Below are 22266 nucleotides of genomic sequence, written 5' to 3' on the forward strand. Positions count from 1 at the left end.
CACAGCCACATCAATGTTTATAAAAGCTCAATTCATAATAGCCAAGCTATGTAACCAAGCTAAGTATCTTTCAACAGATGAATGGATAAAGAAAATGTGATATATACACAAAGGGAATATTACTCAGCCATAAAGAAGAATGAAATTATGGCACTTGTAGATAAATGAATGGAACTAGAGATTATCATGCTAAGTAAAATAAACCAATCCCCCAAAAAACAAAGGCTGAATGTTCTCTCTGATATGCAGATGCTAACACACAATAAGGGGAGGGGGAATAGACCATTCATTGGATTAGACAAAGGGGAATGAAGAGAAAGAAGAGGGGTATGAGAATAGGAAAGACAGTAGAATGAATCAGACATAATTTTCTTATGTTCATACATAAATACACGACTAGTGAAACTCCACATCTTGTACACCCACAAGAATGGGATCCTAATTAAAATAAGTTATACTCCATGTATGTTTAATATGTCAAAATATACTCTACTGTCATGAATATATAAAAAAAGCAAATTAGAAAAAAGAAAGGGAGAGACAGGTGGATAACAGGATTTTTAGAAAAACTATTCTGTATGATACAATGGTAATAGATAGTCATTACATATTCACCCAGACTTATAGACTACATAACACCAAGAGTGAACCCTAATACATGTCTGTGATAATGATATATCAATGTCAGTTTATAATTTGTAACAAATGTGATACACTATAGTAGGCGGTGTTAATAGTGGGGGAGGCTGTGCATGTTTGGGAGCAAGGTTTTATGGAAACTCTATATTTTAGAGTCAATTTTGCTATGTCCATAAAAGTGTTCTAAAACACAAAGTCTATTTAAAAGCAGGAAAAACACTGAGAGTTGTTACTGCTGTGCCATTTATGAGTGAGGACAATGTGCATAAGTAAAGCTAATAATTTGCCTAAAGTCATCTATTTAATAATAGGGAAACCTGGGATTAAAACATAAGCAGTCTGACTTATATAAATGAAGAAACAAAATGTTTAAGAAATGCAACCAGGGATGGGGTTGTGGCTCAGAGGTAGAGCGCCTGCCTAGCATGCATGAGGCACTGGGTTCAATCCCCATCACCACATTAAAAAATAAATAAATAAAAATAAAGGTATTGTGTCTATCTTAAAAAAAGAAAGAAGGAAAGAAAGAAAGAAATGCAACCAAAAACAAATTAAACCTCAAAAAGTTAAAGTACTGCAAAATTGTACTTCTAAGACACACAGGCAGGACAGGAATCCAGGCAGACTGACTCCAGAGCTAATACCTACCCACTTCCCCACGCACGACACCTGCACCTAGATGGTGTCATAAATATAGACACAGAACCTCAAGGATGTCAGAACCATCTCCTCTGCTCTAAACACTCTGTGCCTAAACACAAACACACACAATAGTACATACATGCACAAAGAGTATATGTATGTTTGTAACACACATGTACATAGAGCAGAAACGTATGCATAAACACACCTACACCCTTGTTGCTCCATGGTTCCAATTCCCTTCCCAGGTGTAAGAGGCTCACCTCTGGAGCCAGCTTCCCCAAGGTGATGTTCTCCCCTCCTGGGAAGACCACAGCCCAATTCCCACCCCCGCCCCCCTGGGCTCTGACATGCAGACAGGACAGGCCCCTGGGTCTCCCTTCCTATCACCAATTCCCGCTGTTGGTCGGAAAAACTCAACACACTTCTGAGGCTAGAACAGCACCTCAAAAGGTCTCCTTCTTCAGAGATTCAGAGTCTGATCTTATACACCTTGCAAACCACAGCCTGTTCGGGACCCTGAATCTCCCCTTCACGCCCAGGTAAGTATCAGACTGAGGGTCTTTCATAACTTGGTCTGGGGGACCAACATTTTCATATGATTCTCCACCACTTACTTATCCTATCTTCTTCTCTCCTCCATCTCAAAACCCAGGAAACACTATCTCTCTCTATTTTGTCCTCTTTCTCCTTTGAACAAACAGCAGGACTGTGAAGCACCTGCTCTGTGCAGGACACAGTCATGGGCACTGGCCCCTGCCTTGAAGGGCACAGCCCACATTCTGCAACCCAAGACCCACAGACTAGTCTCCTCCAGGGAACTGGCTGAGCAGAGGACCAAGGGAACAGGACAGTGAGAAAGAAAGGTACCGAGGTCAAGAGCACATGCTCCCCAGCTGGACTCCATTAGCCTCTGGCTGTGCCCTTCCTTGGTCCAGTGACTCAGTTCTCTGACCCTCAACTGTGTTACCTGTACATTAGGGTATTGTACAGATGAAATCGCTTAAAGCCCTTGGAGAGTGCCTGTCACATGTGAGCGCTGTTTAATTAGCAGCTCTTATATCACCACCATTGAGAATATCCATGGGAAGGGGCTGCAATGAAGTGGGCATTTCCATACAAAAGGCATCTGGGTGAGGCACTGCCAGCTCAGCAGAGCAAGACACAAGATCGACTGCAGAAAGTCCCTTGTTAAGCACCTTCAGTTGATGGGACTCATACCAAAGGTAAGTTAAGGCAGAAGGAAGACAAGTATTCACAAAAGTAGTCTCAGAAGCATATGTTCATTGCCATTTACCCCTGAGTGTAGGTTTTCACAGCTAGGAAAGGCCAGGGAGCTCATCTTAATCTTCCTGACATGGCTACTAGGGAGGAGGCAAATTGCTCATGGCAGAGCTGGAAGCAGGAACATGCTCCTGACGTTCGGTCCTATCCTCAATCCAACTGCCCCAGGGAAGCCCGTTGTGAAGTGTCCCACTAATTGCCAGAATCTAACCATATTTATATACGAATATGTGTATATATTTGTGTATATGTGTATATATGTGAATGTATGTGTGTATAAATGTGTATATATATAAATATGTAAAAAATTCGTGATTTTTTAAAAGTTGTATATATACATTAACAGACATATAAATTATATATAACATATAACATATATATACTTATACTATATATACACACACATACTCACATACTGTAATAGTCCGTGTGTAAAAAAAAGCATTGTGCATGATATGACCCCAATCCTGTATATAGTGTGCATATAAATCTATGCAGAAAATAAAAACACTTCAAAATATGTATAATACCCTCATTCTGTGGGAAGTGAAATTATAGGGAAACTTCAAATTATAAAATTCATAAAAAGACTCATGCTCCCATTAGTTTTTAAATACAAACGACACAATCCCACCACAAAAAGTATGTTAAATACTACATATTAATTAGCTCTATTTAGTCATTCCATAATGCATACACAATTCAAAATATCATGTTACATAACATAAAAATACAAAAGTTTTACACTTATTCTTTCAGTTAGATAAGAAAGAGAGTAAGAAGAAAAGAAAGGAAGGAAAGGGAAGAGAGGGGGACATAAAACATAAAAGTCCATATGGAAGTCATTCCTCACTCCACCTCTCTAAGGTCACTTCAAAAGGCAACAACATACACATAACCATAGCAACCATAACATATAAAAAAAGATGTCTTCACTACAACAATGGGGGTATAGTACGTGCATTCTGTCACACTTGCTTTGGTACAGTAACAGTGGTAACACAGCTTAGCATTGAAAGGCTCCAGCTCTGTCACCCACTGCCTGAACTCAAATCCCAGCTCCGACACTAACTGCCAGAAAACTTAAGTCACTTACCTCCACTAAACCCTGATTTTTTATCTATAAAATAAGGAAAATAATAGTAACCTATTTCTTAGGATTTGGAGGGGAAATATGGTAAAAGACGTGCAAATGCCTACTTTAATGTGTGGCACGTTCTGTGCTAACAAATGTTGGCTGACATTAGCCATCTTATTCCTTTAGACACAGGCGAGATTTGGTAAAACAATACACTAAAAGTTGTTGATGAGTTCAACTATATGTGCATATGTAGGTTATTTGTGGATTATTATTAGCTGTTGGTTTGATATTATAAGCAACACATAATAAAGATCGGGACGTCCCTGTCTTTGTGACACACATTAATGATTATTTCTAAAGGACAGATTTCTTTAAGCAGAATTATTGGATAAAGATGTGTAGATTTTCAGTCCTGACAGAGATTACCAAAGGTCCATGCCAATTTGCCCTCTCATTCACAGCATGTGAAGATCTGTTTACTTTGGGGTATTAGAAAAGGAAATTATTGCCAATCTGATAAGTGAAAATTGTGTTTCAGTCTGATCTGTATTTTCTGATTACCAAGTATGAACATCTTGCCATGCGTCTTCGTAATAACTGTGTTGCAGATATTTTCGGTGAGTCAAGAGCTTATATTCTAGCTGCTGTTTTCTCCTTGCTGATCATCTCTTGGTGTTTCTTTCACAGTTTTCGAGTCATTCTTCCTTCTGCATTTCACTTCTTGCTTGGAATGCTCTTCCCATCCTGACACCACAGAAATATGCCCCTTTAATTTTAGCTATTTATTTCAAAGTACCTAATTTTTTACTTCTAGATTTTTCCTTCATCTGGGTTTTATTTCTGTGCCTGGGATATATAGAAAGTTTATTTTCTGGAAATGTTCCGGTTGTTATCAACCCAAACTGTCTTCATTGTGATTTAGTGAACTTTTATTATTTATTAGGGTCAACATAGATCAAAACACATGTATACAATATATGTACAAAGTTATTAATTTCTGTCCATTCTAGATTTTTATGTGTACATGCCATTATTTTATTCTTTGGAATTATTCTGTGCTTTGGTTTGGGATTAGGAAACCTCCCATCACTATTATAACATTTTATAATTACCTTCTCTGTCCCTAGTCTTTACTCCCCTAAAGGACTTTTAGGAAAACCTTCAGGTTTATTCCCAACATTCTTCGGCCTTTCTTCCCATTTTGAAACATTTCTCCCAGTACCTTTTCTCATACAGGAGAATATTAATGTTGTGAGGTTTATCTTATACCTAATCACTTGGATGGAATCTTCATAGGTTTTAAAAGGTTTTCAGGTGATTATCTTGGATTTCCTTAGTACACAATCTTATCACTTAAAAAGAATAGCAAATCCATCCTTTATAGGAGGTCTACCTTCTATTTCTTTCATTTTCTTTTTCACTGTTTAGCCACCATCGAAACAATATGGTTAATACAAGACATGGGGCTGTCCTTGCTATATCTTTTCCATGCTATTGTTGGGAGTGGAACTCTAACATTCTAAAGTTCATAATCCTATACTATTTGAATACTTAGATTGAGGACATCATATAGTTTGGTCATCAAAAAAAATACTGTATCTTCGGAACTTATTAACTTAGGCTACTCCTAGGAGTGCTGAGGGCCTCTCTGAAACAAAATTTTATAAAATATCCAGATACTATTATTCAAACACAAATGTTTAAATATATATTAATCAAGTTGTGGTCTGAAGTCAAAGAGGTTCTCATCTGAATTCTGTATCAAAAAGCATTAATTCTTCTGCTCATTACTATACTATCCCCACTAGCAGCACCATCTCCAGCACTATGGAAAGAAGACTCTGAATGAGAGGACCTCGTTCCTGGGAACCCCAACTGATACTAGACAGACTCAGCATCTCTGTCTCTAAAGGAGGAGGAGGAGGAGGAGGAGGAGGAGGAGGAGGAGGAGGAGAAGGAGGAGGAGGAGAAGGAGGAGAATTGGTTAAGAAACAATCTAAAAAGAACTTTTAAAAGGGAAATGACAAGAATTCAAACAAATCACCCCACATAGATGTTCCAAAAAACACATGGAAAACCATCATTTTCAAATTTAGTAAGAATCTTGGAGTGTTCAGATTTGATCCCTGATCAATTTTACTTATTTGTCTTGAATTCCATAAAATGAACATATTTTTAAATGCCTAAAAATTGGCACTGGGCTGTGTTTATAGGCCTGAGGTCAGGGGAGAAGCAGTCCTGAGAGGTTGCCCTGCGCATCTGTCCCACGACTCCTCCAAAACCTGTCCAGAGACATGGAGTTAAAGAACCAGAGCAGCAGCACCTCGGGCTTCATCCTCCTGGGCCTCTCCTCCAACCCGCACCTGCAGAAGCCCCTCTTCGCCATCTTCCTCAGCATGTACCTGGTCACCCTCGTGGGGAACATGCTCATCATCCTGGCCATCCGCTCTGACTCCAGGCTCCACACACCCATGTACTTTTTTCTCAGCAACTTGTCCTTCATGGACATCTGCTTCACAACAGTCATTGTGCCCAAGATGCTGGCGAATTTGCTGTCAGAGACAAAGGGCATCTCCTATGTAGGCTGCCTGGTCCAGATGTATTTCTTCATGGCCTTTGGGAACACTGACAGCTACCTGCTGGCCTCCATGGCCATCGACCGGCTGGTGGCCATCTACAACCCCTTCCTCTATGATGTGGCCATGCGCCCACGCCGCTGCCTCCTCATGCTGCTGGGTTCTTGCACCATCTCCCACCTGCACGCCCTCTTCCGGGTGCTACTCATGTCTCGCCTCTCTTTCTGTGCCTCCCATGTCATTAAGCACTTTTTCTGTGACACCCAGCCTGTGCTAAAGCTGTCCTGCTCTGATACATCCTCCAGCCAGACTGTGATCATGGTTGAGACCCTGGCTGTCATCTCAACCCCCTGCCTTTGCATCCTCTTCTCTTATCTGCGAATCATTGTGACTGTGCTCAGAATCCCCTCTGCAGCCGGCAAGTGGAAAGCTTTCTCTACCTGTGGCTCCCACCTCACTGTAGTGGCCCTCTTCTATGGGAGTGTCATCTATGTCTATTTTAGGCCCGTATCCATGTACTCAGTGGAGGACCGAGTAGCCACTGTCATGTACACAGTAGTGACTCCTATGCTGAACCCTTTCATCTACAGCCTGAGGAACAAAGATATGAAGAGAGGCTTAAGGAAATTAAGGGAGAGAATACACTCATAGAAAGAATGAAATGATACAATAGCACAATTGGAAGATGACCTAAAAGATGATCAGGTTATCTTTCCTCCTAACCATTTTCCACAAGGTCATGAGTGGTGGTGCTGCTGGGTACCAGTGAGGATACTGGATGGGAACAAAACACTTGGTTTCTGTCCATAACATTGACCAAAAACACTCAATACCAAGTTAGGTGTTACTGGAAATCTATATGTCAGGAAAACAGATTTGCAATCCTCTATAGACTAGTAACTATACAAAGGAATAATGTATCTCCCAATAACTCTTCTCAAGGAGTTGTAAATCCTGTTTGTTTACAGAAGAAGAGATTACATGGACCTGGTAGGAATTTGAAAAGGCATCTTGGGTGAATGAACTAAGGCCCCTGAAGACTGGACCGAACACTGACAGAGGAAGCTTCAAAAGATAAGGAAATGGCCACAAGCAATGACACACACCTGTAATCCCAGTGGCTTGGGAGGCTGAGGCAGAATGATCATGAATTCAAAGACAGGCTCAGCAATTCAGTGAGAACTTAAGCAACTCTGCAAGGTCTGGTCTCTAAGTAAAATATTTAAAAAGGGGCTGGGAATGTAGTGCAGTGGTTAAGTGACCCTGAGTTCAACCCCAGTACAAAAAAAAAAAGCATAAAGAAATGGGCAGAGCATTTCAAATATCGGAAACCAACCTATCTTGCAGAGACAACAAACATAGTATTCTGTTTGAGTGACAGGGAAAAGCCTTGTGAGGTGTGAGGCTTCTTTGGTTTAAAGGAAAGAGAAAGACAGAAGAAACTGCAAACATACTTACCCTTCTCAACCACACTGAAGTGTCAAGACAGGTGGATCCTTGGCCATGAGAATCAGTCCTTCTCCCAGCCCCCTTAACTCTTCCTTTGTCCTCACGTCCAGCATCCACTAAGCTGTCCTTCCATGTGCTGGAAAAAGCAATATCTACCAGGCAGCCTCAGCTCAGTTGTGCTATGGAAATAGTAACTTCAAAATCTTAGGAGCACAAAGCCAAAGCTTCACTTCTCATTTACACTAAATGTCACCATAGAATAATGTAAGGGTGCTATTCATTTTAAACACTCAGGGACCCAAGACTATGGGTCAGCCACCATTATAAACATTAGTCTTCCCTTTGTCAGAAGCTGAGAAATGCTGCTGAAGAATTTACATGTCCAGATAAATACTCTATCCCAAGAGTGACCCACATGACTTCTGACTAGAACTCATTGCCCATAAATAACCTCATGACCCCACCCAAACACTGTGAGACAGGAGGCATGACCTAACCATGTACCTGCAATATCAAGAGCCAGAGAGTTTGATGAACAGAATTTATGACGGCTACACATCTAGAATAACATTCAAACACCTCAGTGTACTAGTTGCTTCATAAAGTCTTTTGACTATGCTACTGTCAATAACAATAGTCATGCAAAACTGACACTCTCTCTAGGTCCTTCTTCCTCAAACATTTCATCACATTCTCTCACTCAAATGGTAAAACACTGATTGCAAACTCATCCTTACCTATGACTTTCTGGAAATCTTCAGTGTTTCCCAAAATGTTCTTGGTGCTTCCCACAATGTCTAACTGAAATTCTAACAGTGCAGAACTCACTGAAGTCATCAATTACCTTGAATATACACAACCCAGGAAGAAGAGTCACTCGACAAATTGGAAACCAGTACACCTGATAGGAAGGAATGATCTGAGACCACATTTCATGTGAGAGGTGGGAGCAGAGCATGTGAGGGGACCAGAGAGGTAAAGAGAAGTGGGGAGAAATGTAGAGACCTGGAGGAGATCATTTCAGCAGAGAGATGAAGAGTCAGCCCTCAAAATCAAAAAGGAACAATCCCAAGCCCTCTTCTAGTTTCAGTGATTCTGCATTCTTCCACAACCCGGAACTGCTAGTCTCTGGTTGCTCTGAGAACGAGTCTTTCCCAAGGTTAATCCGGTCAAGCGTCACATGGGGAGATGCATCCTGGATGAAAGAGAGATGCTGAGGTCTGAGGAAGCTGGATGGTACACTATCTTGGTTCCAGTGAAAACTGAGTCCTTTCATGAATGATACAGTTTGCACTTTGGGCCCCATTGAGGGGTCTTAATTCAATTTACCATACAGGAATAGCATTGTAGAATATCTGATAAATGACTGTTATCCAAATGTCCATAGAAGATTTTTAGCTTTAATAGTAAGAAACAAACAACCGAATTGAAAAATTGGCAAAAGACTGAAACACATACCTCACCAAAGAAAACACAATGACGGAGAGTAAGCATATAAAAAATGCTCCATGTCATTTGTCATTAGGTAAATGCAACTTAAAATAACATTGAGATACCACTACACAGCTATTAGAACGGTCAAAATCCAGAACATCAATAATAATAACAAATGCTGGAGTGCCGCAGTCTGGCTGCAGCAAACTAACCGGGGGGTGACGAGCAACTTGTGAAGATTGATACAGCAGGAGTGGGAGCCGTTTATTGTAGGACAGTAGGGGTATATATACATAACTAATTACACACAGCTTATCTTAATTAACATAAACTAGATATAGCAGTCAACCAATAAGGAATCATCATCTTAATGATTACACACAGCTTAACTTAATTGACATAATCTAGACACAGCAATCACTCATTAAGGAATCTCTATCATCTTAATGGCTAGCTGGTGTTACTTCTCAAACCACTCCCTCTGGCAAAATACCAGGCACCATCTTGACTTGTTTACGGACCCTAACACTGGAGAGAACTTAAAACAGGAATTCTCTTTGATTGTTGGTTGGAATGTAGCCCAGCACAGTCGTTTTGAAAGAGAATTTGACAATGTCTTCCAAACCTTAACATACTCTTACCAGACAATCTAACAATTGTACCCCTTGGTATTTATTCAAGTGTGTTAAAAATTTATGTCCACACAAAAAACCTGCACATAGACATTTGTAGCAGCTTTATTCATAATTGACAAAACATAAAACATAGAAGTAATCAATATCCCCCTTTATAAATAAACTTTGAACATGCAGACAATGAAGTCGTGTTTAGTGCTATAAAGAAGAATATTAAGCCATAAAAACATATGGGAACAGCTTAAATGTGTATTACTAGGCGAAAGAAGCCAATCTAAAAACCACTTATACTGTGTGAGTCTAACTATACTACACTTTGGAAAAGGCAAAATTATGCAGACAAAAGCTAGGGGCAGGCAGGGGTGAACAGATAAAGCACATAGAAATTTTAGAAAAATAAAACAATTCTTTGTGGTAGTGTGGTGGCAGATACATGTCCTTATATTTGTCCAAACCTATAGAATGTACAACACCAAGAGTGAATCCTAATGCAACTATGAACTTAGGTGATAATGATGTCTAAGTAAACTTTCATCAGTGGGAACAAATGTACCAGCTGTGGTGGGGATGTTGGTAGTGGTGATCTAGGAGCAGGGAGCAGATGGGAACTCTGTATTTTGTAATAAATTTTTTGTGCATGTAAAACTTCTCTAAAAACTAGAGTCTTCTTAAAAGGAAAATTGTTTTTTAAATCTATTTAAAACTTGTGATTATGGTGCCATTTACAGATGAGGACACTATACATAAGTGAGGCTAAATAACTTGCCAAATTCACCCATTCAAAATTGGGGGAACTGGGATTCCAGTATAAGCCATCTGCCCTGAGAAACTGAGGTAATAAAATGTTTTGGAAAGGCAGAAGGAAAACAAAAGAAATATTGAGGCTCACAAAGATTAAATATTTGTCAAAGCTACAAGCTTGTAAGACTCAGGAATCTCCTCAATCTGACTCCCAGGCCTACACTTTCAAACCTTTTCCCAAAACATTTTGGATGCAGAAACCCTCGGGGATATCAGGGGGCCATTGCCTGTCCTTCCAGGTAGGTACACCTAAGCCTAAACACAGGTATGCACAAACAGAAACACACATGTACATAGAGAACACACGTGTCTAACACCCCTCCACCCCTGCTGCTCCATGGTTCCAATTCCCTTCCCAGGTGTAAGAGGTTCACCTCTGGAGCCAGCTTCCCCAAGGTGATGTTCTCCCCTCCTGGGAAGACCACAGCCCAATCCCCACTCCTGCCCCCTGGGCTCTGGCATGCAGACAGGATAGACCCCTGGGTCTCCCTTCCTATTACCAATTCCCACTGTTGATAGGAAAAAATCAACACACTTCTGAGGCTAGATCAGCACCTCAAAAGGCCTCCTTCTTCAGAGATTTGGAGTCTGACTTTACACACCTTTCAAACCACAGCCTGTTCAGGACCCTGAATCTCCCCTTCATGCCCAGGTAGGTAATAGACTGAGGGTCTTTTGTAACTTGGACTGGGGGACCGACATCTTCATATGATTCTCCACCTCTTACTTATCCTATCTTCTCTCCTCCATCTCAAAACCCAGGAAACACCATCTCTCCCTCTATTTTGTCCTCTTTCTCAAACAGCAGGACTGTGAAGCACCTGATCTGTGCAGGACACAGTCATGAGCACTGGCCCCTGTCTTGCAGGGTATAGCCCACATCCTGCAGCCCAAGACCCACAGACTGGTCTCCTCCAGGGAACTGGCTGAGCAGAGGACCAAGGTAACAGGACAGTGAGAAAGGTACAGAGGTCAAGAGCACATGCTCCCCATCTGAACCCCATCAGCCTCTGGCTATGTCCAGTGACTCAGTTCTCTGTACCTCAACTGTGTTACTGTACATTAGGGTGTTGTACAGATGAAATCACTTACTGTATGCAAAGCCCCTAGACAAGTGCCTGTCACATGTGAGCACTGTTTAAATAGCAGCTCTTATATCACCACCATTGAGAATATCCATGGGAAGGGGCTGCAATGAAGTGGGCATTTCCATACAAAAGGCATCTGGGTGAGGCACTGCCAGCTCAGCAGAGCAAGACACAAGATCGACTGCAGAAAGTCCCTTGTTAAGCACCTTCAGTTGATCAGACTTCATATCAAAGGTTAGTTAAGGCAGAAGGAAGACAAGTATTCACAAAAGGAGTCTCAGAAGCATATGTTCATTGCCATTTGCCCTGGGGTGTAGGTTTTCACAGCTAGGAAAGGCCAGGGAACTCATCTTAATCTTCCTGGCATGGCTACTAGGGAGGAGGCAAATTGCTCATGGCAGAGCTGGAACCAGGAACATGCTCCTGACTTTGGGTCCTATCCTCAACCCAACTGCCCCAGGGAAGCCCATTATGAGGTGTCCCACTAATTCCCAGAATCTATCCGTATTTATATATGAATATGTATATATATTTGTGTATATGTGTGTATATATGTGAATGTATGTGTGTATAAATGTGTATATGTATGAATATGTAAAGAATTCTTGATTTTTTATAAGTTGAATATATACATTAACAGGCATATAAATTATATATAACATATAATATATATATATATATATATATATATATATATATATATATATATATATATATATATTTATACTATATATACACACACCTACTCACATATTGTAATAGTCTGTGTGTAAAAAAAAAGCATTGTGGATGATATGATCCTGATCCTGTATATAGTGTGCATATAAATCTATGCAGAAAATAAAAACACTCCAAAATATGTATAATACCCTCATTCTGTGGGAAGTGAAATTATAGGGAAACTTCAAATTATAAAATTCATAGAAAGACTCATGCTCCCATTAGTTTGTTTTTTTAAAAGAGAGAGAGAGAGAATTTTTTAATATTTACTTTTTAGTTTTCAGTGGACACAATGTCTTTATTTTATTTTTTATGTGGTGCTGAAGATCGAACCCAGCACCCCACGCATGCCAGGCGAGCGCACTACTGCTTGAGCCACATCTCCAGCCCCGCCCATTAGTTTTTAAATGCAAACAACACAATCCCACCACAAAAAAAAGTATGTAAGATACTACATATTAATTAGCTCTATTTAGCCATTCCATAATGCATACACAATTCAAAATATCATGTTACATACCATAAAATATAAGTTTTACACTTTTTCTTTCAGTTAGATAAGAAAGAGAGTAAGAAGAAAAGAAAGGAAGGAAAGGGAAGGGAGGGGGAGATAAAACATAAAATATGGAAGTCACTCCTCACTCCACCTCTCTAAGGTCACTTCAAAAGGCAACAACATACACATAACCATAGCAACCATAACATATAAAAAAAGATGTCTTCACTACAACAATGGGGGTATAGTACGTGCATTCTGTCACACTTGCTTTGGTACAGTAACAGTGGTAACACAGCTTAGCATTGAAAGGCTCCAGCTCTGTCACCCACTGCCTGAACTCAAATCCCAGCTCTGATACTAACAGCCAGAACAGGTAAGTCACTTACCTCCACTAAACCCTGATTTTTTATCTGTAAAATAAGGAATATAATAGTAACCTATTTCTTAGGATTTGGAGGGGAAATATGGTAAAAGACGTGCAAATGCCTACTTTAATGTGTGGCACGTTCTGTGCTAACAAATGTTGGCTGACATTAGCCATCTTATTCCTTTAGACACAGGCGAGATTTGGTAAAACAATACACTAAAAGTTGTTGATGAGTTCAACTATATGTGCATATGTAGGTTATTTGTGGATTATTATTAGCTGTTGGTTTGACATTATAAGCAACACATAATAAAGATTGGGATGTCCCTGTCTTTGTGACACACATTAATGATTATTTCTAAAGGACAGATTTCTTTAAGCAGAATTATTGGATAAAGATGTGTAGATTTTCAGTCCTGACAGAGATTACCAAAGGTCCATGCCAATTTGCCCTCTCATTCACAGCATGTGAAGATCTGTTTACTTTGGGGTATTAGAAAAGGAAATTATTGCCAATCTGATAAGTGAAAATTGTGTTTCAGTCTGATCTGTATTTTCTGATTACCAAGTATGAACATCTTGCCATGCGTCTTCGTAATAACTGTGTTGCAGATATTTTCGGTGAGTCAAGAGCTTATATTCTAGCTGCTGTTTTCTCCTTGCTGATCATCTCTTGGTGTTTCTTTCACAGTTTTCGAGTCATTCTTCCTTCTGCATTTCACTTCTTGCTTGGAATGCTCTTCCCATCCTGACACCACAGAAATATGCCCCTTTAATTTTAGCTATTTATTTCAAAGTACCTAATTTTTTACTTCTAGATTTTTCCTTCATCTGGGTTTTATTTCTGTGCCTGGGATATATAGAAAGTTTATTTTCTGGAAATGTTCCGGTTGTTATCAACCCAAACTGTCTTCATTGTGATTTAGTGAACTTTTATTATTTATTAGGGTCAACATAGATCAAAACACATGTATACAACATATGTACAAAGTTATTAATTTTTGTCCATTATAGATTTTTATGTGTATGTGCCATTACTTTAGTCTTTGGAATTATTCTGTGCTTTGGTTTGGGATTAGGAAACCTCCCATCATTATTATAACATTTTATAATTACCTTCTCTGTCCCTAGTCTTTACTCCCCTAAATGACTTTTAGGCAAACCTTCTCAATTTCCATTTAAAATTCCATTGGGATCATATTAAAGATGTACAGGCTTTAACTGAACTGGCATCTGTACATATAGAATTTTATTTTTCAGGAATATTGTATCTCCCTTTCTTCAGACAATCATTTTGTATTCTGTTGTGTGTTATTTGAAGAGTCCTGACTTATTTTTTTATTTTCTTTTTCTTGCTTTTTAAAATTTGTTTTTGGGGGGTTGTGGTTTGTATTTGTCCTTCAGGTTTATTCCTAACACTCTTTGGCCTTTCTTCCCATTTTGAAACATTTCTCCCAGTACCTTTTCTCATACAGGAGAATATTAATGTTGTGAGGTTTATCTTATACCTAATCACTTGGATGGAATCTTCATAGGTTTTAAAAGGTTTTCAGGTGATTATCTTGGATTTCCTTAGTACACAATCTTATCACTTAAAAAGAATGGCAATTCCATCCTTTATAGGAGGTCTACCTTCTATTTCTTTCATTTTCTTTTTCACTGTTTATCCACCATCGAAACAATATGGTTAATGCAAGACATGGGGCTGTCCTTGCTATATCTTTTCCATGCTATTGTTGGGAATGGAACTCTAACATTCTAAAGTTCATAATATTTGAATGCTTAGAATGAGGACATCATATAGTTTGGTCATCAAAAACATATTGTATTTAAGGAACTCGTTAACATAGGCTATTCATAGGAGTGCTCCTATTTTGTAGGCCTCTCAGAATCAAAATTTTATAAAATATCCAGATACTAGTATTCAAACACAGATGTTTACATATATATTAAGTTCTGGTCTGAAGTCAAAGAAATTCTCATCTAAATTCTGCATCAAAGAGCATTAATTAATTCTGCTGTTTATTACTATACTATCCCCAATAGTAGCATCACCTCCAGCCCCATGGAAAGAAGACTCTGAATGAGAGGACCTCATTCCTGGGAACCCCAACTGATACGAGAAAGACTCAGCGTCTCTGTCTCTTAAAAAGGAAGAAGAAGAAGAAGAAGCTATAAAGAATTGGTCAAGAAACAATCTAAAAAGAACTTCTAAAAGTGAAATGACAAGAATTCAGACAAATCAGCCCAAATAGATGTTCCAAAAAACACATGGAAACCATCATTTTCTAAATAGTAAGAATCTCGGAGTGTTTGAATTTGATCCCTGATCAATTTTACTTATTTGTCTTGAATTCCATAAAATGAACATATTTTTAAATGACTAACAAATGCCACTGGGCTGTGTTTATAGGCCTGAGGTCAGGGGAGAAGCAGTCCTGAGAGGTTGCCCTGCACATCTGTCCCACGACTCCTCCAAATCCTGTCCAGAGACATGGAGTTAAAGAACCAGAGCAGCAGCACCTCGGGCTTCATCCTCCTGGGCCTCTCCTCCAACCCGCACCTGCAGAAGCCCCTCTTCGCCATCTTCCTCAGCATGTACCTGGTCACCCTCGTGGGGAACATGCTCATCATCCTGGCCATCCGCTCTGACTCCAGGCTCCACACATCCATGTACTTTTTTCTCAGCAACTTGTCCTTCATGGACATCTGCTTCACAACAGTCATTGTGCCCAAGATGCTGGCGAATTTGCTGTCAGAGACAAAGGGCATCTCCTATGTAGGCTGCCTGGTCCAGATGTATTTCTTCATGGCCTTTGGGAACACTGACAGCTACCTGCTGGCCGCCATGGCCATCGACCGGCTGGTGGCCATCTGCAACCCCTTGCACTATGATGTGGCCATGCGCCCATGCCGCTGCCTCCTCATGCTGCTGGGTTCTTGCACCATCTCCCACCTGCACGCCCTCTTCTGGGTGCTACTCATGTCTCCCCTCTCTTTCTGTGCCTCCCATGTCATTAAGCACTTTTTCTGTGACACCCAGCCTGTGCTAAAGCTGTCCTGTTCTGATACATCCTTCAGCCAGATAGTGGTCATGACTGAGACCCTGGCTGTCATTGTGACCCCTTTCTTGTGCATCCTCTTCTCCTACCTGAGAATCATTGTGACTGTGCTCAGAATCCCCTCTGCAGCCGGCAAGTGGAAAGCTTTCTCTACCTGTGGCTCCCACCTCACCGTAGTGGCCCTCTTCTATGGGAGTGTCATCTATGTCTATTTTAGGCCCTTGTCCGTGTACTCAGTAGAGGACCAAGTAGCCACTGTTATGTACACAGTAGTGACTCCTATGCTGAACCCTTTCATCTACAGCCTGAGGAACAAAGATATGAAGAGAGGCTTAAGGAAATTAAGGGGCAGAATTCACTCATAGAAAGAATGAAATGATACAATACCATTATTGGGAGATGATCTAGAAGTTGAACAGGTTATCCTTCCTCCTAACCATTTTCCACAAGGCGCTCAAAGAGGTCATGAGTGGTGGTGATGCTGGCTACCAGTGAGGACACTGGATGGGAACAAAACACTTGGTTTCTGTCCGTGACATTGACCAAAGACACTCAATACCAGCTTAGGTGTTACTGGAAATCTATATGTCAGGAAAACAGTTTTTGCAATCCTCTATAGACTAGTAACTAAACAAAAGAATAATGTATCTCCCAATAACTCTTCTCAAGGAGTTGTAAATCCTGTTTGTTTACAGAAGAAGAAATTACATAGACCTGGTAAGAATTTGAAAAGGCATCTTGGGTGAATGACCTAAGGCCCCTGAAGACTGGACTGAACACTGACAGAGGAAGCTTCAAAAGATAAGGAAATGGCCCCGAGCAATGACACACACGTGTAATCCCAGTGGCGGGAGGCTGAGGCAGAACGATCATGAATTCAAAGACAGGCTCAGCAATTTAGTGAGAACTTAAGCAACTCTGCAAGGTCTGGTCTCTAAGTAAAATATCTAAAAAGGGACTGGGAATGTAGTGCAGTGGTTAAATGCCTCTAGGTTCAACCCCAATACAAAAAAAAAAAAAAAGGATAAAGAAGTGGGCAGAGCATTTCAAATATCGGAAACCAACCTATCTCGCAGAGACAACAAACATAGTATTCTGTTTGAGTGACAGGGAAAAGCCCTGTGAGGTGTGAGACTTCTTTGGTTTAAAGGAAAGAGAAAGACAGAAGAAACTGCGAACATATTTACCCTTCTCACTCACACTGAGATATCATGACAGGTGGATCCTTGGCCATGAGAATCAGTCCTTCTCCCAGCCCCCTTAACTCTTCCTTTGTCCTCACGTCCAGCATCCACTAAGCTGTCCTTCCATGTGCTTTAAAAATCAATATCTATCAGGCAACCTCAGCTCAGTTGTGCTATGGAAATAGTAACTTCAAAACCTTAGGACCACAAAGCCAAAGCTTTACTTCTCATTTACACTAAATGTCACCATAGAATAATGTAAGGGTGCTGTTCATTTTAAACACTCAGGGACACAAGACTACGGGTCAGCCACCATTATAAACATTAGTCTTCCCTTTGTCAGAAGCTGAGAAATGCTGCTGAAGAATTTACATGTCCAGATAAATACTCTATCCCAAGAGTGACCCACACCACTTCTGACTAGAACTCATTGTCCGTAAATAACCTCATGACCCCACCCAAACACTGCGAGCCAGAAGGCATGACCTAACCATGTACCTGCAATATCAAGAGCCAGAGAGTTTGATGAACAGAATTCATGACGGCTACACATCTAGAATAACATTCAAACACCTCAGTGTACTAGTTGCTTCATAAAGTCTTTTGACTATGCTACTGTCAATAACAATAGTAATGCAAAACTGACACTCTCTCTAGGTCCTTCTTCCTCAAACATTTCATCACATTCTCTCACTCAAATGGTAAAACACTGACTGCAAACTCATCCTTACCTATGATTTTCTGGAAATCTTCAGTGCTTCCCAAAGTGTTCTTGGTGCTTCCCACAATGTCTAACTGAAATTCTAACAGTGCAGAACTCACTGAAGTCATCAATTACCTTGAATATACACAACCCAGGAAGAAGAGTCACTCGACAAATTGGAAACCAGTACACCTGATAGGAAGGAATGATCTGAGACCACATTTCATGTGGGAGGTGGGAGCAGAGCATGTGAGGGGACCAGAGAGGTAAAGAGAAGTGGGGAGAAATGTAGAGACCTGGAGGAGATCATTTCAGCAGAGAGATGAAGAGTCAGCCCTCAAAATCAAAAAGGAACAATCCCAAGCCCTCTTCTAGTTTCAGTGATTCTGCATTCTTCCACAACCCGGAACTGCTAGTCTCTGGTTGCTCTGAGAACGAGTCTTTCCCAAGGTTAATCCGGTCAAGCGTCACATGGGGAGATGCATCCTGGATGAAAGAGAGATGCTGAAGTTTGAGGAAGCTGGATGGTACACTATCTTGGTTCCAGTGAAAATTGAGTCCTTTCATGAATGATACAGTTTGCACTTTGGGCCCCTTTGAGGGGTCTTAATTCAATTTACCATACAGGAATAGCATTGTAGAATATCTGATAAATGACTGTTATCCAAATGTCCATAGAAGATTTTTAGCTTTAATAGTAAGAAACAAACAACCGAATTGAAAAATTGGCAAAAGCTGAAACACATACCTCACCAAAGAAAACACAATGACGGAGAGTAAGCATTTAAAAAATGCTCCATGTCATTTGTCATTAGGTAAATGCAACTTAAGACAACATTGAGATACCACTACACAGCTATTAGAATGGCCAAAATCCAGAACATTAATAATAATAACAAATGCTGGAGAGAACTCAAAACAGGAATTCTCTTTGTTGGTTGGAATGCAGCCCAGCACAATCGTTTTGAAAGAGAATTTGACAATGTCTTCCAAACCTTAACATACTCTTACCAGACAATCTAGCAATTGTACCCCTTGTTATTTATTCAAGTGTGTTAAAAATTTATGTCCACACAAAAACCCACACATAGACATTTGTAGCAGCTTTATTCATAATTGACAAAACATAAAATAGAAGTAATCAATATCCCCCTTTATAAATAAACTTTGAACATGCAGACAATGAAGTCGTGTTTAGTGCTATAAAGAAGAATATTAAGCCATAAAAACATATGGGAACAGCTTAAATGTGTATTACTAGGCGAAAGAAGCCAATCTAAAAACCACTTGTGTGAGTCTAACTATACTACACTTTGGAAAAGGCAAAACTATGCAGACAGAAGCTAGGGGCAGGCAGGGGTGAACAGATGAAGCACATAGAAATTTTAGAAAAATAAAACAATTCTTTGTGGTAGTGTGGTAGCAGATACAGGTCCTTATATTTGTCCAAACCTATAGAATGTACAATACCAAGAGTGAATCCTAATGCAACTATGGACTTAAGTGATAATGTCTAAGTAAACGTTCATCAGTGGGAACAAATGTACCAGCTGTGGTGGGGATGTTGGTAGTGGTGATCTAGGAACAGGGAGCAGATGGGAACTCTGTATTTTGTAATAAATTTTTTTGTGCATGTAAAACTTCTCTAAAAACTAGAGTCTTCTTAAAAGGAAAAATAATTTTTAAATCTATTTAAAACTTGTGATTATGGTGCCATTTACAGATGAAGACACTATACATAAGTAAGGCTAAATAACTTGCCAAAATCCACCCATTCAAAATTGGGGGAACTGGGATTCCAATATAAGCCCTGAGAAACTGAGGTAATGAAATGTTTTGGAAAGGCAGATGGAAAACAAAAGAAATATTGAGGTTAAATATTTGTCAAAGCTACACAGCTTGTAAGACTCAGGAATCTCCTCAATCTGACTCCCAGGCCTACACTTTCAAACCTTTTCCCAAAACACTATACAGGATGCAGAACACAACCCTCGGGGATATCAGGGGCCATTGCCTGTCCTTCCAGGTAGGTATACCTAAGCCTAAACACAGGTATGCACAAACAGAAACACACATGTACATAGAGAACACATGTGTCTAACACACCTCCACCCCTGCTGCTCCATGGTTCCAATTCCCTTCCCAGGTGTAAGAGGCTCACCTCTGGAGCCAGCTTCCCCATGGTGATGTTCTCCCCTCCTGGGAAGACCACAGCCCAATCCCCCCAGGGGCTATGCCATGCAGACAGGACAGGCCCCTGGGTCTCCCTTCCTATCACCAATTCCCACTGTTGGTAGGAAAAAATCAACACACTTCTGAGGCTAGATCAGCACCTCAAAAGATCTCCTTCTTCAGAGATTTGGAGTCTGATCTTACACACCTTGCAAACCACAGCCTACTCAGGACCCTGAATCTCCCCTTCTCGCCCAGGTAGGTAACAAGCTAAGGGTCTTTTGTAACTTGGACTGGGGGACCAACATCTTCATATGATCCTCCCACCTCTTTCTGATCCTATCTTCTCTCCTCCATCTCAAAACCCAGGAAACACCATCTCTCCCTCTATTTTATCCTCTTTCTCCTTTGATCAAATAGCAGGACACGGTCATAAGCACTGGCCCCTGTCTTGAAAGGCACAGCCCACATCCTGCAGCCCAAAACCCACAGACTGGTCTCCTCCAGGGAACTGGCTGAGCAGAGGACCAAGGGAACAGGACAGTGAGAAAGGTACAGGGGTCAAGAGCACCACATGCTCCCCATCTGAACCCCATCAGCCTCTGGCTATGCCCTTGGTCCAGTCACTCAGTTCTCTGTCCCTCAACTGTGTTACTGTACATTAGGGTGTTGTTTAGATGAAATCGATTACTGTATGCAAAACCCTTATTACAGTGCCTGACATCCTGTCATATGTGAGCGCTGTTTAATTAGCAGCTCTTATATCACCACAGTTGAAAATATCCATGGGAAGGGGCTGCAATGAAGTGGGCATTTCCATACAAAAGGCATCTGGGTGAGGCACTGCCAGCTCAGCAGAGCAAGACAGAAGATCAGCTACAGAAAATCCCCTGTTAGCACCTTGAGTTGATCAGACTCATACCAAAGGTAAGTTAAGGCAGAAGGAAGACAGGTATTCACAAAAGGAGTCTCAGAAGCATATGTTCAAAGTCCATTTGCCCCTGAGTGTAGGTTTTCACAGCTAGGAAAGGCCAGGGAGCTCATCTTAATCTTCCTGGCATGACTACTAGGGAGGAGGCAAATTGCTCATGGCAGAGCTGGAACCAGGAACATGCTCCTGACTTTGGGCCCTATCCTCAACACAAACACCACAGGGAAGCCCATTATGAGGTGTTCCATTAATTACTAGGATCAGAGATGGTCATGATATGACATGGAAGATGATTTCAGATTAGTAGAACCACAGGCATGGAGACCATTCAGGTAAAGAACAATTATATGAGGAGACAATAATGAGGAGACAGAAAAGATTTTCAAGCCATTGGACAATTGTTCAGATATCTGAAGAAAAAGAAGACCTAAAAGCTAACAGGTGGATGAGATGACCTAGAGACTCACACTCACATTTGTGTAGCACAATTAATTTAGAAAGTGTCTCATTTCTAACTTTCAATTAAATGAGATCAACTGGCCAGATGTTATAACCTTCTTAAAATGAATAAAATCAAGGCTCACACAGGCCAAATAATTATTGTAAGACTTCTCAACAGCAAAATCAAAACCTGAACCTAGTTCTTCTGGCTCCAAATCCAGGGATCTCTTCACAACTGTCGGACCTTTAAAATTGGAATTAGAGAGGGAAGAAAAATTTTAGGACAGTCTAAGTCTACTGTATTCTAAGACTTCAGGAAAGGAGGACACCGTGGTAGCAGTACTTGTCACATTGGTTAGCCCATTTCTGAAATCCATTGCTGGAGGCTGATTCTCTGCATGCCAGCTGTCTTGTGTTCCATGGCAAATACGATAGGTTCCCCAAGGCTGGTAGTCTCCTCAAAGATTTGTTGAATCTCTGAGGTGTTGTTTCCCTTCTTCCCTTATTTTGGAGTGAAAAGTGAGAACAATAATAAAGAGGGCGACCAGACAGTCTACC

General features: G+C 40.6%; 2 protein-coding genes across 2 annotated transcripts; both read left to right on the plus strand.

The window, feature by feature from the left end:
• Positions 1–5895: 5895 nt before the first annotated feature.
• On the plus strand, positions 5896–6873 carry LOC139701534 (olfactory receptor 1L4-like). Its single transcript, XM_071600467.1, has one exon. It carries the CDS (start codon positions 5941–5943, stop codon positions 6871–6873), a length of 933 nt encoding a protein of 310 aa, XP_071456568.1. The 5' UTR covers positions 5896–5940.
• Positions 6874–15617: 8744 nt separating this feature from the next.
• Positions 15618–16642, plus strand: LOC139701535 (olfactory receptor 1L4-like). The gene has a single exon (XM_071600468.1). It carries the CDS (start codon positions 15710–15712, stop codon positions 16640–16642), a length of 933 nt encoding a protein of 310 aa, XP_071456569.1. The 5' UTR covers positions 15618–15709.
• Positions 16643–22266: the final 5624 nt, after the last annotated feature.

Source organism: Marmota flaviventris, chromosome 13, assembly GCF_047511675.1.
Source record: "Marmota flaviventris isolate mMarFla1 chromosome 13, mMarFla1.hap1, whole genome shotgun sequence".
Classification (NCBI taxonomy): Eukaryota; Metazoa; Chordata; class Mammalia; order Rodentia; family Sciuridae; genus Marmota; species Marmota flaviventris.

Bases quoted from the DNA above. Each gene is read 5' to 3' on its own strand.
- LOC139701534 (XM_071600467.1), top strand. From the start codon at position 5,941: ATGGAGTTAAAGAACCAGAGCAGCAGCACCTCGGGCTTCATCCTCCTG.
- LOC139701535 (XM_071600468.1), top strand. From the start codon at position 15,710: ATGGAGTTAAAGAACCAGAGCAGCAGCACCTCGGGCTTCATCCTCCTG.